Source organism: Mus pahari, chromosome 23 (assembly GCF_900095145.1).
Source record: "Mus pahari chromosome 23, PAHARI_EIJ_v1.1, whole genome shotgun sequence".
Classification (NCBI taxonomy): Eukaryota; Metazoa; Chordata; class Mammalia; order Rodentia; family Muridae; genus Mus; species Mus pahari.
Genome location: NC_034612.1, coordinates 13,741,972 through 13,759,301, shown reverse-complemented (window position 1 = coordinate 13,759,301; position 17,330 = coordinate 13,741,972). Strand labels below are relative to the sequence as shown.

Below are 17,330 nucleotides of genomic sequence, written 5' to 3'. Positions count from 1 at the left end.
AAAAAAAAAAAAAAAAAGAAACACCCTTCTCAACACCAAAACTACCAAGAGAATTGCTATAGGAAAATTCCTGAAGACTCAGGAGACTCCCCAGGGCTGCACTTTTCACACAGGTAGTGAGGCTTGAGGGTGATTAGGGCTGAAGCAGGTCATACAAGGCCATGAGGCCAGTAGAGCTTCTTCCCAGGGCTGGTTTGTATAGTGGCTTGGTTTCAGGGGTGCTGACTGATCAGGGAGTTAATCACAATGAACAAAGTGCACCTTTGAGAGCTATCACGGGTGCATCATGTGACCTGCCGAGCAGCTGCTGCAGCCGAAGTGCTAACTGGAATGTGGTGTAGGGAGAGATCCCCGAGCATTGGATAACATCACCCGGAAGTGAGTTAGTGAGTGTTATCTGAATTGTGTTTATGAAGCCAGATGTGAGAAATGCACATGGGGGAAAATGCCACGCAGAGATGGCCGTAGATTCTATTGAGTCTCGAGAGCTTACACTTGAAGCTGAAGTGGCGAATACAAACAGCATTCTCGAACTGTAATCAACAGGACGAGCCTGGAGGAGATACACGATTCTGGAGGGGGAAAAAAAAAAGACAATTTTTTAAACTTAAGAGATAGATTCCCAATACGATGGGACTGTGTGTCCACCCACCGTAAATGACAACATCCTAGATGTCAGCCAGGAAGATATGGGCCAACGGCATTTTTGTTTTCCCTTTCAAAGGAGGTTTAGTCTCTCTTATTCTAAAATTTTATTTGATTTGTGTATATGAATGCTTTGCCAGCTTGTGTGTCTGTGTACCGTGTGTATGCCTGGTGTCTGCAGAGGCCAGAAGAGAACAAGAGATCCCCGGGAACTGGAGTCACAGATGGCTGTGAGCTGCCTTCACAGCTAAAGAGTCATATGGTGTGAGGAACAAATGCTGGCTTTCAGTGTTCTCCTCTGTACCACAGCCACTCAGCTTTCCAGTATTATCGATGAAACTGACACTGACCACAGCTTACAGCACAGTGAGTGTCACACATGGACCCAGGAGGACCTTGTAAGTGGTTCCTTTTAGATTCTAGCCGTAGGGCTGGCAGGCCACTCCTAGGAAGGCCCAGAGGGATTAGACAAACATGCTGGAGGAGATGGGGCTTCAGATGGGAAAGACAGAAGTCCTGATGACTCAGTGCTTTGGAGATTTCTTCTGTCACTGTCTGAATTGCTCGGAAGGCTCGCCACATAACTGGCTCCGTTAAATAGGCCAGGAACTGTATATGAGCTGGCACAGTGCACCTACCCTTAGAAGTCTAAGCAAGAAGCCTGCTGTAGTGGCACATGCCTTTAATCTCAGTGGGAAGGCTGGGGCAGAGATTTCCAAGTTTAAGGTCAGTATAACTACCTATGTTGTGCCTGGAAGCATTTATAGACTCCCAATAGACCACCAAGGAGCCGAATCCAATGTAGGTTCTGCCCCTCACGCACACAGTTAGACCCTGACTAAAAAGCAAGTAAAAGTAACAACTCAACCTCTCCAACACCCACCTTTTCTAAACAGCAGCATGAGGTGGGGGCCAGAGGGAAGGAGGGCGGAGAGTACGAAGGTAGCCAGCTCTCTTCAAAACTAGGAACAATTATTTTCTTGTTCTGGGCTTTGCAAATCTATCTTCACTACTTGATTTCCAGGGGAGAGGAAGCTACAGGGCCCCCAGGCCGCTCAGCTGCTGGTGGTCTCAGCCAGGGTTAGTAACGAGCTGGCAGCTTACCACCATGTGCTCTTCCCATGCTGGGATCAAGAACTGGTGATGGGTTACCACATCCCTTCTGATTCAAGCCTAGATAGTCTTCTCAATGAACAAGCCAAGAGCACTCAGACTCAACTCCGTAGACCTGGGTCTCAGACAAAGGATGCAGTGTCTTGCATCTGAGCCATGCCATTTTCTAGAGCACACAGGGCCCCGGGGCCAAGGTTCTGGCTGACAGAAGAGCTTCCCTTTGCATGGCCCTCTCTGCTGCAGATGTCTGAGAACCCTCCACAGCTCTGGCTCTGACTCCCTTCCCTGCCCTGGAGCCTAGCACTGATTCTTCTCAGAGACTCTGAGCCACAACACATCAGTTTTTCATAAGTTTCCCATAAGATCCCCACTGGATGTCAAGGCTAGCACAATGAAGGAATGCATACCTATGCAGCACTGCATCCTCTTCCAGTTCAAAGAACTCCGATGCTTTCTTTGAAAACAGGGAAGAATACAGGTTAAGAACTGAAGGTTGTGACCACACTGAACTGTCATCTTAGTGTAATATATCAGACAAAAAACCCAAGTACACGACTATGTTTTCGGGACTGGAGATCTGGCTCAGTAGTTAAGAGCACTTGCAGCTCTTGCAGGGCTTGAGTCTGATGCAAACACTCACATGGTGGCTCACAATCTTCTCTAACTCTAGTTCCAGAGCACCGAATACCTTTTTTTTTGACCTTAGCAGGCAGGCATCAGGCATGTATGTGGTATATGTACATGCATGCAAGCAAAATACTCATATACACAATATAATAAAATGATTTAAAAAAAAAAACAAAAAGCAAACTATGTTTATTTGGACAACACACTGCAGTTAATTACTTGATGATGTCTTCTGCTTAGATGAGGGGGTTCGTTCTCACTCACTCACACAGAAATAAGTTCTGAGTACCTCTGAGTACATGCATGGCCTAAGGAAACGAAGCAAACATCTGGGTGCTTACATTTGCTGAGTAAGTTTTAAAAGGAATGGAGCCTGGCATGGTGGCATACGCCTGCAGTCCCAGTCCTTCTTACTATGTGGCCTCAGATGGCTCCGGCCGTGCCTCAGCCTCCCAGGTGCCCAGGATCTCAGCATGCCAGTCAAGTATTCTGTCACTGAGCCACTCCAGAGAGTTTAAAGGAGTCACTTGTCAACTTAACGTGTATTCATCGGGACTCAGAAAGCACTGTGCCAGGTTTGATGGGAGGCACGGTTCTCAGATGCCAGGTCCTTTCAGCTGACTACTCTCTGTGAGCTTGGACCACAGAAATGCTGGATCTCAGGCAGGGTGTGCTTGCACAGCAGAATGGACCATTGGGTTCAAACCGCAGGGCAGCACAGACCAGGTGTGGTAGCACACACCTTGGATCCCAGCACTTGGGAGGTACTATACGTTCTAGGTCATCCTCAGCTACATGGTGAACAGGAGTCTAGCCTGGGGTACTCAAAATCTATTGTCAAAACAGCAGCAGCACATTGTGGCATGAAATGGAAAATTAATATAAAATAAAAACTACTAAGTAAAATCCAACAGGGCTGCTGGGTTGACTCACAGGTAAAGGCACTTGCTGCCAAGTCTTAGACCCGAGTCCACTCCGCAGGACCTACATGGCAGGAGAGAGCCAATTCTGTCAGGCAATTTGGATGTAATTAAAAAATAAGTTAAATGCCAAGGGCTGAGGATATGATTTAGTGGTAGAGTACAGGCTTAGCATTCAATGAATACAGTATTCAGCAGGAAAGTCAATCAATCAGGACAATAAAACAAAACCAAATAAAAGCTGGCTGCCAACTCCAGCTAACCTCAGCTACCTGGAAGGTTGCGGTGGAACTGCTTTCGACTGGGAATTGAAACAAGTTTGGGTAGCATATTAGCACCCTAAATCGAACAAACTCACTAAATATAAGTATTTAATTTCATAGTGGTTATACCATTTTTTATAAATACATTTCAAGAATATTATCTTCCTATTTAAGAATAGAATTGTAGGCTTTACTTATTAAATTCTACCTGAAAATTCAGAGAAAGTATTAAAAAATCTGGATTGAGATTGCTAGCTCCTTCCACACTTATTTCTAAAAACATCAGCATCATGTGGCACACACTGTTCTGCTGCAAAGAGCACATCACCTACACATCACCTATACACCACCTACTCATCACCTACACATCACCTATACACCACCTACTCATCACCTATACAGCATGACTAAAGCCCATAGCCTCTGTTAAATCACAGAAAAATTTGAGCAAAGCAAAAATGACATTTTCTTTCTTTCTTTCTTTCTTTCTTTCTTTCTTTCTTTCTTTCTTTCTTTCTTTCTTTCTTTCTTTTTTTGAGACAGGGTTTCTCTGTATAGCCCTNCCAGGCTGGCCTCGAAATCAGAAATCCACCTGCCTCTGCCTCCTGAGTGCTGGGATTAAAGGCATGCGCCACCACGCCCAGCTCAAAATGACATTTTATAAAAGCTCATACCCTCCAATCTGTTAATGTGCCACTGTGACTAAAACATGTTTAAAAAATCATCAGTGGTTGTTAACACAGAGGGGTGGGTAGATAAGATAAAGGATGATTCTGTAGAGAACTTTATACTGTAGTATATTTCCCCTAGTAACTACAAAAGGAAGAACCGTAAATATTAGAAAAAGGGACAACTGAACTAAGACATGCATCTAAATCAATATAACCTGTAAAGATAGGATAGAACTGACTCTATATGTCCCTTGACTTCTCTGTACACATACACCCACATAGGTAAGCACACACAGACACACAGACACAGACATACCAAGTAAATTAATACTACCCATAAAGGCCCAACAGATTATCTTATTCTTCCAAATATATCCTAACATCATTTATGCAGCATGAGACTCGATTTCTATGATTATTTATTTCGAGGCAAGGTTTTGCTCGGAACTTGCTATGCCGAGCACACTGGCCTCCGACTCACAGAAGCCCGCCCGCCTTGGCCGCCTTGGCCTGCCGAGATTGAACGCGCACGTCAGGCCCTGGCTACAAATCAGGTTCTATCACGGGAAGGATTAGGTGGACCGAAACAGAAGGACGGTTTAGAAAAATAACAGCCAACACCGCCAGGGTCGCCGGGTATGGTCATGGGCTTGGTGGTGTACAACTTTAACCCCAGCACTCGGGAGGCAGAGGCAGGAGGATCTGTGTAAGGCCTGTCTAAATAGTGAGTTCCAAGTAGTGAGCTCCAGAATAGCCAAGGCTACACAGAGAAACCCTGTCTAGACAAACAAACACCTGTAAGACAGGCTGTAGCCTCGAGCATCATACCACGTTTAATTCTGCAATCGGTACTTTTAGGGCAGGGTCTTCTGTAGGTAGACAAGGCTGCCCTCACACTTGCAATGAACTTCCCATCTCCACCTCTCAATTGCTGAGACTTTTCTGATTTTTAAAATTAAAATGGTAGTAGTTAACCAAATCGCCGCTCTTAGGAAATATGCACTTAAATATTAAAGGATCAAGAATATGGCACGTGTAGTATATTCATTCCCCAGTAGAGAGAAATGAGTAAAAAGTTAGAGAGAATAAAATAAATATGGAGGGAGATTAATAACTAACGAGTCTGGGTATGAGGTGTACAGGAATATTCGTGCATCGCTCTTAAACTTTACTGTTTCATTTTATTTTGTTTTATTTATTATTTATTTGGTTTTTTTGAGACAGGGTTTCTCTGTATAGCCCTGGCTGTCCTGGAACTCACTTTGTAGACCAGGCTGGCCTCGAATTCAGAAATCCACCTGACTCTGCCTCCGAAGTACTGGGATTAAAGTTGTACACCACCAAGCCACCATGCCTGGCTACTGTTTCATTTTAAATTAACTCAAAGTAAAAAGTTAACCACATGAATCCAAGTAAAAAGTCTTCTTAGATGAGAATGGTCTGAAGTCAGGGGCTGGAGGGTACAATAGCTGCAGAGTAACAGAAAAGAAAGACAAACTGCCTCATTAACTCAGCCTCATTAACTAACAGTCACCAGGTAACAGGTGATCTTAGAGCCCGAGTCAGGTGTGCAGGGCAGGCTCTGCTCTCGGTGCTCGACAGGCCAAGTACTAGGATAACTATGCAAGCTGTCTGAGGGACACAGAGAGCTGCTGTCTGGGAGGGAGGGAGACAGGGAGGGAGGGAGGTCAATCTGTGTCCTTCTTTGCAGGGTCATCTTGTGTAGAACACATTCAGCTCCTATCTCAGCAGGAGCCTGGGCTGTGAGCACTCGCTCACTCACCTCACTGGGCACCGTTGAGGGACACAGCCATTTCTCCAACAACATGTCCCAGATTTTTTCTAAATTAACTTCATTGACTTCGGCTATTTCTTTAGCGGCTGCATGGATATCTAAGACAATGGAGATAAAAAAACGTACAAAAGGGAAACTCAGGCTTTTGGCTGAAGACAACTGGGAGTCAAGACAGCACCTTCTCTGGACCAGACACTGCTGTTTCCTCCTCACCGGGATAATCCTTGCCAGATGTGGTACAAAGCCTTTCGCTTATGCTGGGATGCTCGTAGAGGCTCACAATAAGGTGCGCTGGCTTCCCTACCACTCTTAAATATTCCTGATCGTTCAGCTTGTGGGCTATGAGCACAGCTTCCGTTCCCGAGAGCCGGAACTGGAGGTAGAGCTTCTTCTTCAAGGCCTTGACCTTCTCACACGTCTCATCCTTTAACAGCATTCGAAACCGAAAGAAAGCCTGACTGTAAAATTCTCAAGCGAGACAGACTCCATCTTTAGTGACTACAAGCCCGCCCCACTTTATTTACACCCTTAAACACACATCACATGCAACCGTGGGCTTTCTTCTCCTTGCTGGGTACCAGGCTGAAGGACGGGGAGGGTGGGGGATGAGACAGGTGCTAAGCAACCACGGCTTGGGGGAGAGGCACTCAAGTTTCCTGGTTCAGGCTCACCTGAGGAGGGATGTTTTGTAGCCATCTCTCAGCTAAATACAGGCAGAACTTCAAACTAGACATCTTGAAGGGGCCTGCAAGGATGGAGGTTTGTGAGGAAATATGAATCTCCTGAGACAATACGTGTTACCAAGACAGCAAGAACTTTAAAACAATAAACGAACACTCGGTAAAAGTTAAAGTTGAGGTAAATGGGACAGAAGGATATAACATGAAAATTGAAGGTCACAGAGACCCTTCCTTAGCTTCTAGTCCACGACTAGATTCTTCTTTCTAGGAAGTTCCTATGTTTATGGGGACAGAGAGCACGGCACCATTCATACTGCCCTTTTGGATATCTTTGCAAACAAGTCACAGATGGGTGTGCCCGAGCTACCTTGTTGCTCACAGGGTAAGACTTGGGCAGCTCCTGACAAACTCTTCAAACCCTAGGATAGACTGGGAGCTCCCGCTGGCATCTAGCCGGTGGGCATTTGGAGTGAGAAATAAGACACAGGGCAGAACGGTTGCCTAGCATGTACAAGACCCCGGAGAGCGTCCCCAGATCTATCTGCCAAAAGGGGATAGAATCCAAACAAAGTTGTCAACGGGCACCCCAGTCCTGAGAGCAGAGGGGTGCCCACCTTCTGGGACTTCCTGGGTGAGGCTGATGGCGATGGCGGCGGCCCACTCGGGGTTGACGATGGACAGGAGGTATGACTCCAGGGTCTGCATGAGCTTATCCACTTCCTTGCTCATCAGGGTGGAGGACCTGGCTTGTGCCAACTTCAAGAGCTTTGGCTTCAGATTTTTTTCAAACACGTGTTTGGCAGTAGACACATAGAGAGTATCTAGGGAGAACTTCAGAAAAGAGGAGAGAGAGAGAGACGGTGAGGCAGGAAGTGGTGTCAGATCCCTGGTCCAGGATGAGGCCTGACTGGAGACAAAGAGCCTCCTTGGGATGCTCCACCCATTACCTTCATCAGCTTTGCAATTAAGAGCAGCGTTGGCAGCGACTCTTCGCTGAGCTCTGAGGCTAGAGGGGGAATCAGGAGGGCATTCGAGTGAGAAAAGAATTTGTCAGCCACTTAGCGAAACTTATCACAAGTTAATGAACGTACAGAGAATTTTCCAGAAGTTCTGTGCTGTGCCAAATAGTATTAGGTGAAAGGGCAGTCTAGTGTGTGCAGCCGGCGGCAGAGTGATCATGTGCTCCAGCATGTACTGGTATTCCAGGTCCACTGGTGGGGAGATTCTTCTGTATGATGTCAAGTGTCTCAGAAGATTCAGAGCCTGTGTGGAAATGAGCAAGAGACCTATAAGGGCTGCTGTGTCTGTAACATCTGCACCACGTGCCTTTCCCATTCTTCACAGTCTCTGTTAGGGTCAGTGGCACCTGCCACCATGCCTGCTGCCAACCTGAGTTCCAACACAGGGAACCACATGGTGGAAGGAGAAAACCAACTCTGGCCTCCACATGTACATGGTGGCACGTATACACACACACACACACACACACACACACACACACACACACACACACACACACACACACAGTCAAAACAAAGTGCACTTCTAGTTTCCCTAATCTGTTGCTGTCTCCTAAAACATGATATATGAACACTGGAGACATCATATTAGGAGGAATCAAGGGTGCCGTCTTGCTCATAGGATAAGACTTGGGCAGTTCCATACAAATTCTTCAAATAGTTTAGGACAGGCATCAAAAACACCTAAGTCAGAAGATTTCATTTTTAATTATTCATCTTAGTTTGAGGTGGGATTTTATCATGTTTCTCCATCTGACCCTAAAATCCTCTACTGCATAAGAGACAGAACTAGAAACTAGCCAGGTGTGGTAGCAAATGGTGTGATCCCAGTGAGGTAGAAATGAAAGATCAAGAAATTAAGGTCAGGGCTGGAGAGATGGCTCAGTAGTTAAGAGCACTGACTGCTCTTCCAGAGGTCCTGAGTTCAAATCCCAGCAACCACATGGTGGCTCACAACCATCTGTAATGGGATCTGATGCCCTCTTCCGGTGTGTCTGAAGACAGCTAGTGTATTCCTATACATAAAATAAAGAAATAAATTCTTAAAAAAAAAAAAGCATAAATATGGCTTTTAATTCCAGCATTCAAGGCAAGTGGATCTCTGTGAGTTTAAGTGATCTACAGAGTGAATTCTAGGACAGCCAGGTCTACACAGAGAAACTGTCTCGAAAGAGAAAATAACAACAAAGGGAGGGAGGGAGGGAGGGAAGGGGGGGGCAACTCAGCAGGTAAGGGTGCTTGCTGTACAACGCTGACAACCTGGGTTTAACCCCCAAACCCATGTAAAGGTGGAGAGGAAAGAGGTGACTTCACAACGCTGGCTTTAACTTCCACATGGTGTGTTAGGTACCAGCCTCTCACACACACGCTTACACAAATTTCATAATAAGCTTTTAAAAAATGGAAAAAGCAAAAATCCTTAAATAAATACAAATGACAAATGAATTAAAGAAAACCAGGAGTTTATATGAGGGATGAGTTGGGGAAGAAGTAAGGAGGTGAATATGATCAAAACACATTGCATTCATGTATGAGATTCTTATACACTGTAGCTGGCTTCAGACACACCAGAAGAGGGCATCAGATCCCATTACAGATGGTTGTGAGCTACCATGTGGATGCTGGGAATTGAACTCAGAACCTCTGGAAGAACAGTCAGAGTCTTAACTTCTGAGCCTTCTCTCCAACCCCATGTATAAGATTCTTAAAGAATTAAAGTATCACACATTGCCGAGCATGGTGGCACATGCCTTTAATCCCAGCACTTAGGAGGGGGGGGCAAGCGAATCTCTGTGAGTCTTATTCATGAAAGTCTGGCCTACAACATGAGTTCCAGGGCATCTGGGAACTCTATAACCAAGTTCAGAATCTCAAGGGAGGTCAAAGAACATGCACAATATTCTTAATTTGATAATAATTATAACATATATTATAAATTATATCATAGTAAACCAAGCCACAGAGATGAGTTTTCAACCTTTTATGTCTTTCCATACCTGATTAATGTTCACACTGGTTATCTTTTCATTAGCTTGTTCTAAAACTTTCAGGACAACTTCAATCATTTCATAATCATATGGGTCCATCTGCAAAAACAAACAAACAAACAAAAACCAGCAGAAGCCGATTAAACACTGGCAGGCCCATCACGCTCGCAGATGCTCTTTGGCAGTGCTCATTGGTTCACAGAGCAAACCTAAGCCACTCATGCCCCACAGCCCAGGCGGCCTGTCACAGGAGAGTTCTCCATTCTGAAGTTCCCTCTGTTTGAAAGTTTTGAAATGGAGGTTGAAAAGCTGCAAAAGGTAATCCTTGGAAGGCAGATGTCTCTCTGCGCTAGATACACAGAAAGAATAAACATGGTCAAAGTTTCCATTTTTTTTCAAGAGTCTGAAATTGAAGTTCCACTTGCTCTCCTCATGATGGAAATGAAAACAGGAAAACTGGGCTGGTGAGATGGCTCTGTGGTTAAGAGCACTGGCTGCTCTTCCAGAGGTCCAGAGTTCAATTCCCAGCAACCACATGGTGGCACACAACCATCTGTAGGGAGATCTGATGCCCTCTTCAGGCAAGCAGATGTATATACAGCAGAGTACTCATACATTAAATAAATAATTAAAAAAAAAAAAAAAAAAAAAAAACAGGAAAACTAACTGCCTTGGAAATACCTTAAGTATGACATGGGCCTTCATGGCCAAGGCTCTTGGGGGACTCTGTTTTAGAGCTTCATCGTCCTCCTAAGGCCAGAATGAACTGGATGGTGTCTGTCTAGACTTACAAGAAGATAAGCCATGGCATGTTCTCTCGGCTTCTCATTTCCGCCTACGCACCATTTCTTTCTATTTTTTTTTAAATGCCAACTAAAAGCACATAATTATCAAGTTGGGAGGCAATCAGACTGAGGGAATTTAAGCAAGTCTATAATTTCTGGCTGACTTAAAGGCAAAATATAAAACTAAAATTCACCTTAACAGTCTGATGATCACCTTACTTCTGCTATCTACCTCCCAATCCTCCAATCAACTATCTATTAACTTAAATACCAATTTGTAAAAAATTTCATCAAAACATACACACACACACACACACACACACACACACACACACACACACGGAAAACATATATTCATTCAATATAACTCTTTATAATATTAAAGCATATGGCTTAAACATCTTATTCATGAAAGTCTGGTTAGATGCAGTGTTTGCCCCCAAAAGCAGGGTACTAAATAGGACAGGCACCGGGCCTATAGCAGGGCAGGAGCAGAAAGGCGGGACATGGGGATGGAGGTGGGATAGAACTCTGGGACAGTCATAGGTGGGTGGTGCACTAGCCAGACAAGCAGAAGGAATGGGTACAGGTATAGGTTACCCAGATGAGCTCGTGGAGAGTCCGCCAAGCTTTCATAATTACTAAAGTCTCATCATTCGGGTGTTGGAGGGTTAGGGACAGTTCAGTGACAACACTTGCTGCCAAGTCTGACGACCTGAATTTGATGCCTAGATCCCATGCAGTAGAACGGAGTCCTGTGTAAATTGAGCACGCCCCCACAACAGAGGCAAACTAAACCAAACCATACCTGAGAAGCCAGGCATGGCGGCACACACCTCGAATCCCAGCACTTGGAGAGAGTTCAGGGTTACCCTTGGATACACAGCAAGATCCAGGACAGCCTGGACTACGTGAGACCATTCTCAAAAAGCTATAGATTGAGGGGAAACAAACCAAACAACTCTGATGGAAAATGTTGCTTTATTGTGAGGGGAGAATAAAAGGTAAGATGGGTGGAGGGACAAGCTATCTTAAAAAGTGATTGCTGTGTGAAAATAAAAAACAAAAGGCCGAGGCCGGGCGTGGTAGTGCACGCCTTTAAATCCAGCACTGGGGGGGNGGGGGGGAAGGGGGAAGGGGCGCAGAGGCAGGCGGATTTCTGAGTTCGAGGCCAGCCTGGTCTACCAAGTGAGTTCCAGGACAGCCAGAACTATACAGAAAAACCCTGTCTTGAAAAACCAACAAAACAAAACAAAACAAAACAAAACAAAAAAACAAAAGGCTGCCCGAGTGGTGGTGGTGCATGCCTTTAATCCCAACACTTGGGAGGCAGAGGCAGGCAGATTTCTGAGTTCGAGGCCAGCCTGGTCTACAGAGTGAGTTCCAAGACAGCCAGGGCTATACAGAGAAACCCTGTCTCAAAAAAAACAAAAAACAGAAACAAAAAGGCTGGAGAGATTGCTCAGTGGTTAGCGCTGTTACAGAGAATCCAGGTTTCTCAGTATCCATGCCAAGCAGTTTAAACCAGTTACTGGTGCTAAGTCCAGCTGATGGTAAGTCTATGGCTTCTGAGGGTACCAGTACCTACACAAACAGACACGCACACACACTCTCTCTCAGGATTTAGCAGTGTGGTGGCACACACCAATAAACCTAACACTTGAGAGGTAGAAACCAGAGGGTTCAGGAGTTTAAGACCTACATACTGAGCTTGAGTCTAGCCTGGGCTATGTGGGACCCTATCTTAAAACTGAAAAACTCAGGTATGTAGTTTTTTAGAACACGTATCCGACTAAGGATGAGGAGAGGGTGACCAGGCGCACACTTCCATTCACCTACCTTATAGAGGATCTCACTCAGGCTGACCACCAGATCCTTCGTGCTCTTCAGCAAAGGGATCATCTCAGTGGCTTTAGCCAGGAGTTTGGAATGCTGATGCTTTGTGGGCTCCAGGGCAGCGTCTCCCTGGCTCTGGCTGCTAGTGTTGCAGAACAGGGTTTCAATGAAGAGCCGAAGGGCTGCGTCAGAGTCCAGTTGAAATGTGCTGAAAGGAGCGGTCAGTTAATTACAGGCGGATCTCTAACTCGCCCATGTCCAGACAAGGTCTGACAGACACATGCATGTGTCGGTCACTCAAGTCTTTTAACCGCACTGTTGTTCAGCTCACAATTGGGAAAAGTACATATCATCAAAGCTAATATTGCCTTTAAACAGGGTCTTGATAAGGAGCTGGCTTTAGAATCAAGCTTGAGGTAATCCTCAGGCCTCAGACAATAGTGGGGACTATACCACAATGCCCGGTTTAATTACTGTCTTTGCAAACCTGGTCTTACAGCCTTTAGGAGTTAGCAGGATCAAGAGTTCAAGGTCATCCTCAGCCACATAGTGAATTCATGGCTAATCTGAACCACAGGAGAGCCTATTTCATGTAAAAATAACTAATAAGTTACATAGGTAAAGAAAAAAAAAAAAGACTCTGGTAGGTATAGACAAAGTGACAACTGAAACACGCCTCCGGCCCTTTGAATGAGAGCCATCCTTTAGTTTGTCATCATGGTAACTGAGATATCAAACAACGCTTTCAGTACCATCGCAGTCAAATCCTCCGACATTGTAAAAGCCACCTAGCCAGGCATGTTGGGTGGCTCACATCTGTAATCCCCTCCCTTAGGAGGCTGCATGAGGAGGATCACAAGGTGCAAGCCAGCCTGGACCACAACAAAAGCCAAATGAGAAACTGTTCACACAGATGGCCTCGGGCAGAAGAGTCACTATTGATACACATGGTCCTGGCCTCTGATGAATGACTGGAACAAACTTAACATTACCACAGCTCCTTAAAATGCAGGAAAGGGAGCGGTTACATAAAGCAGCTCACAGACGCCCACCCAGAGTCCAACTTGGTAAAGCTGCACCCCACCAGCAGTTGAAGTTCTCAAAACCAAAGACTGGCAGAGTTTCATTTCCATGTTCAGTTGAGCCGGCACGACTCAGAGCTCTGGGCAGCCTCGAGTCCTTGACTGTAGCAGTCCCAGCGCGGAGAGCCAGGGTCATTACTCCCCAAAGGGAGGAGGGGCTGCCTAGATGCTTGGCCAAGGAAAGACTACTCTAAGCAGCTGTTATCAGAAACAGAGGCACTGGGGCTCGGGGTGCAGTAGAGCCCAAAACAAAAGCAAAACGAGTCAGATCTGAACCAGCACAGTGATAGGCACCTGTTCTCCCAGGACGTGGAGGTAAGGGCAAGATGATCAGAAGTTCAAGACCAGCCTTGGCTACATAGCAAATTTGAAGTTATTGTAGGATACGTGAGATCCTAACTCAAAAATAAACAACAAAACCGCCCCCAGAATCCACTTATCTATCACAAGTTGGAAAGGAGGGAGAGTACCTTTAATACATTAGAAGTGGTCACTTAATGATTTGACATCAATCACGACCATATCACACAGTACCCGGCCATCCCCCACCTGCCCATCTTCCCTCCTTGTCTCCTCACTTTGTCCAGCATATCCAGGCTCTCCATGTGGCTTGCCTGTTAGTTACTTAGGAATGGTTCCCACAGGTAAGAGGGAATCCACATGGAGCCTGTATAAGAAACTCAAGACTTCAGTGCCTCTCAGTCCAGACCCGCAGAGTTAAGAATGCCAGGGAGAAAAAGCCCAGAAATCTGCATTTTTAATTTTTGCTACAGTACTTCACTTTGTAGCTCAGGCTGATCTTGAACTTGTAATTCTCCTGCCTGAATCCTGGGAATACAGGTGTGAGATACAACATGAGCTCAGAGCATAGCTTGGATACTCATCAGTGTGTAAGTAAATCAAAAATCAATCTTCTCAAAGCAAAGGTTACGAGCCGGCCAAACCCACAGCAAGGCCGCCATTACCATGTCAAGATTACCTGCAATACTCCAGAATGAGGCCGGTGTCCATGTCTATGTTAGTCACCAGAGCTTTAATAAGGTTTTTCTTGGTGAGAAAATTTTGTCTAAAAGCAGGCTGAAAAGAAATCTAGAAACAAAGAACACAAAATGAAAAAGTAAAAAGAATCAAAAACAACATCTGAATGAAAAAGTGTTACAAACGAACAACATTATAACATGCCTTTTTACCTTAGTTATTATTTTATAAACCCACCTTCTACAGCGTCTCCAATTTTCCCTTTTAGATTTATTTACCTGTTGTGTGTATGAGTGTAGACATACACACATAAGCTTAGCAGGTAAAAGTGTCAGGCTTCTTCTAACATCATTGAAAAGGAAATAACACAAAAAAGACGCTTACTTCTTTATACATAAGATCTTTGTCTCACATTTGCAGACTAGATAATCCTCAAAACAAATTAAATATCAAAGTACTATGAATACTCACACCAAGTTTACCAAGACGAATACCCCACTTGGCATCAATACTGAGCTCATGGAAACGAAGTCCTGTTTCAATATCCTGGTAGAGATTTGCCAGCTGAGAGCCCACCAAAGATAATGCCTACGAAGTTTGAACAAGATCGAACTGCATTGTAAATAGTATTAGTTTCAATAGGATTTAGATGAAAGCCAGAAAGGGGAAAAAAAACAAAAAACAAGAAAACAACCAAACCCTCCAAGCTAGGTGTGGCAGTGTCTGGGTAATCCCAGCATTTGGCAGAATTATTGTGAGGCCAAGGGTAGCCTGCGCTAGGAGTCAGGACAGCCAGAGCTACACACAACAGAAAACTCTTAGCCTTGGGCTGAGAACATGGTACAGTGGTACAGTATGACACAGCATATGTGCAGCCTGAGGCCAATTGTGAGTTCCCATACTCCCTAAACCCTACAGGCCTTTCTGTGAGAAGATGTAGACCGATACATATTTCTTTACATTTGTTTTATTCACTATTTTACATATCTGTCTCTGTGTGTATGTGCACCTGTGTGCAGGTGTTCAAGGATGCCATAGGCATCCCTTGCTTCAGATCCCCCTGCAGCAGGAGTTACAGGGGTTGCAGTGTGGGTGCGGGAACCAAAGCCCAGCCCTCTGCAAGAGCAGTACGCACTCTTGACCACTGAACTGTCTCTTCAGTCTTATTTTAATGTATATGCCTGTATGTCTGTGTGAGTGCATGTCATGTGTATACAGGTTCCTGCAGAGGCTACAAGGTGGTGTCAGATCTTCTGGCGCTAGAGCTAAGGGAGCCATGAGCTAACTGGCACGGGTGCTAGGACCTGAAGTTCCCAGGTAAAGCAGCAGCTGCTCTTAACTGCTGAGTCACCTCTCCAGCAAGACCCCCTCCCCTGCAATACACATAGCACAGACTTTTATTTTTTTCTTTTTGAGATTGGGTCTCAAGTAGCCCAGGCTAGCCTCAAATTTAATATGTACCCAAGGATGACCTTGAACTTCTGATCCTCTTATCTCTGCCTCCCAAGTGTTGGCATTACAGGCACAAACCCATACTTTGTTAGGCAATGCTGGGGATTCAAACCTGAGTCTTCGGGCTTTTGCATGATACTGTTACATGGAGTGTACTTTGCATGATACTGTTANATGGAGTGCACTTTGCATGATACTGTTACATGGAGTGCACTTTGCACGATACTGTTACATGGAGTGCACTTTGCATGATACTGTAACATGGAGTGCACTTTGCACGATACTGTTACATGGAGTGCACTTTGCACGATACTGTTACATGGAGTGCACTTTGCACGATACTGTTACATGGAGTGCACTTTGCATGATACTGTTACATGGAGTGTACTTTNTTACATGGAGTGCACTTTGCATGATACTGTTACATGGAGTGTACTTTGCATGATACTGTTACATGGAGTGCACTTTGCATGATACTGTTACATGGAGTGTACTTTGCATGATACTGTTACATGGAGTGCACTTTGCACGATACTGTTACATGGAGTGCACTTTGCATGATACTGTTACATGGAGTGTACTTTGCATGATACTGTTATATGGAGTGCACTTTGCATGATACTGTTACATTGAGTGTACTTTTCCTTGGGAATGAAAGGATATATCTGGGGGGCTGGTGAGATGGCTCAGTGGGTAAGAGCATGGACTGCTCTTCCAAAGGTCCTGAGTTCAAATCCCAGCAACCACATGGTGGCTCACAACCATCTGTAATGAGATATGATGCCCTCTTCTGGTGTGTCTGAAGACAGCTACAGAATATAATATATAATAAATAAATCTTTAAAAAAAAAGAAAGAAAGAAAGAAAAAAAGGATATATCTGAGGCCAACCTAGGCTACCCACCAAGACCCCAAACAAAACAAATAAAACAAAACAACCAATCAGAACAACCAAGGTGAGCTACAACAAATAAAACAAAACAACCAATCAGAACAACCAAGGTGAGCTACGTGGCCCCTGTACCCACCCTACACAAAAGCCTTGCTGTGGGGTCTAGGGTTTCAGTAAATGGGGTAATGTTCCAAGGCGGCACAGAGATCTGTGTGTGACAGCCAGAGGACAATCCCGGCCTTCATTCTTTGCGTACCGCCCACCTTTTCCTTGAGACAGTTCTCTCACCAGCCTGGAACTGGACGGGCGGCCAGTGCTGTGCACTGCTCACCCAGTTTGCCAGCCTTTTCCAGGTCTGCCTGCTTCTGCTTCTCAGCAGTGCTGGAATAGAAGGTGTGTACCATCGTGCTCAGCCACGTTGGGTTTTTTGAGCCAGGGTTTCTCTGTGTAGTCCTGGCTGTCCAGAAACTCACTCTGTAGACCATGCTGGCCTCTAAGTCTGTGCCTCCTGAGTGCTGGACTTAAAAGCATATGCCACCCCACCCAGCTACAGTTTCTCTGTTTAGTTTTTTAAGAAATAAGAGT

The 17,330-nt window shown here is 45.1% G+C and overlaps 1 protein-coding gene across 1 annotated transcript in view; it reads right to left on the bottom strand.

The window, feature by feature from the left end:
- The window catches only part of Kntc1 (kinetochore associated 1), a 74,043-nt gene that overhangs the window by 12,283 nt on the left and 44,430 nt on the right, over window positions 1–17,330 (bottom strand). The window contains exons 43-54 of the mRNA XM_021222668.2: window positions 14,874–14,990; window positions 14,404–14,513; window positions 12,346–12,550; window positions 9,731–9,820; window positions 7,806–7,977; window positions 7,662–7,720; window positions 7,329–7,545; window positions 6,706–6,779; window positions 6,248–6,458; window positions 6,023–6,132; window positions 2,166–2,212; window positions 494–572 (exon numbers count right to left, since the gene is read on the bottom strand). Of these exons, the coding sequence (XP_021078327.1) occupies window positions 494–572; window positions 2,166–2,212; window positions 6,023–6,132; window positions 6,248–6,458; window positions 6,706–6,779; window positions 7,329–7,545; window positions 7,662–7,720; window positions 7,806–7,977; window positions 9,731–9,820; window positions 12,346–12,550; window positions 14,404–14,513; window positions 14,874–14,990 (1,491 nt within the window). The remainder of the gene's footprint in view (window positions 1–493; window positions 573–2,165; window positions 2,213–6,022; window positions 6,133–6,247; window positions 6,459–6,705; window positions 6,780–7,328; window positions 7,546–7,661; window positions 7,721–7,805; window positions 7,978–9,730; window positions 9,821–12,345; window positions 12,551–14,403; window positions 14,514–14,873; window positions 14,991–17,330) is intronic.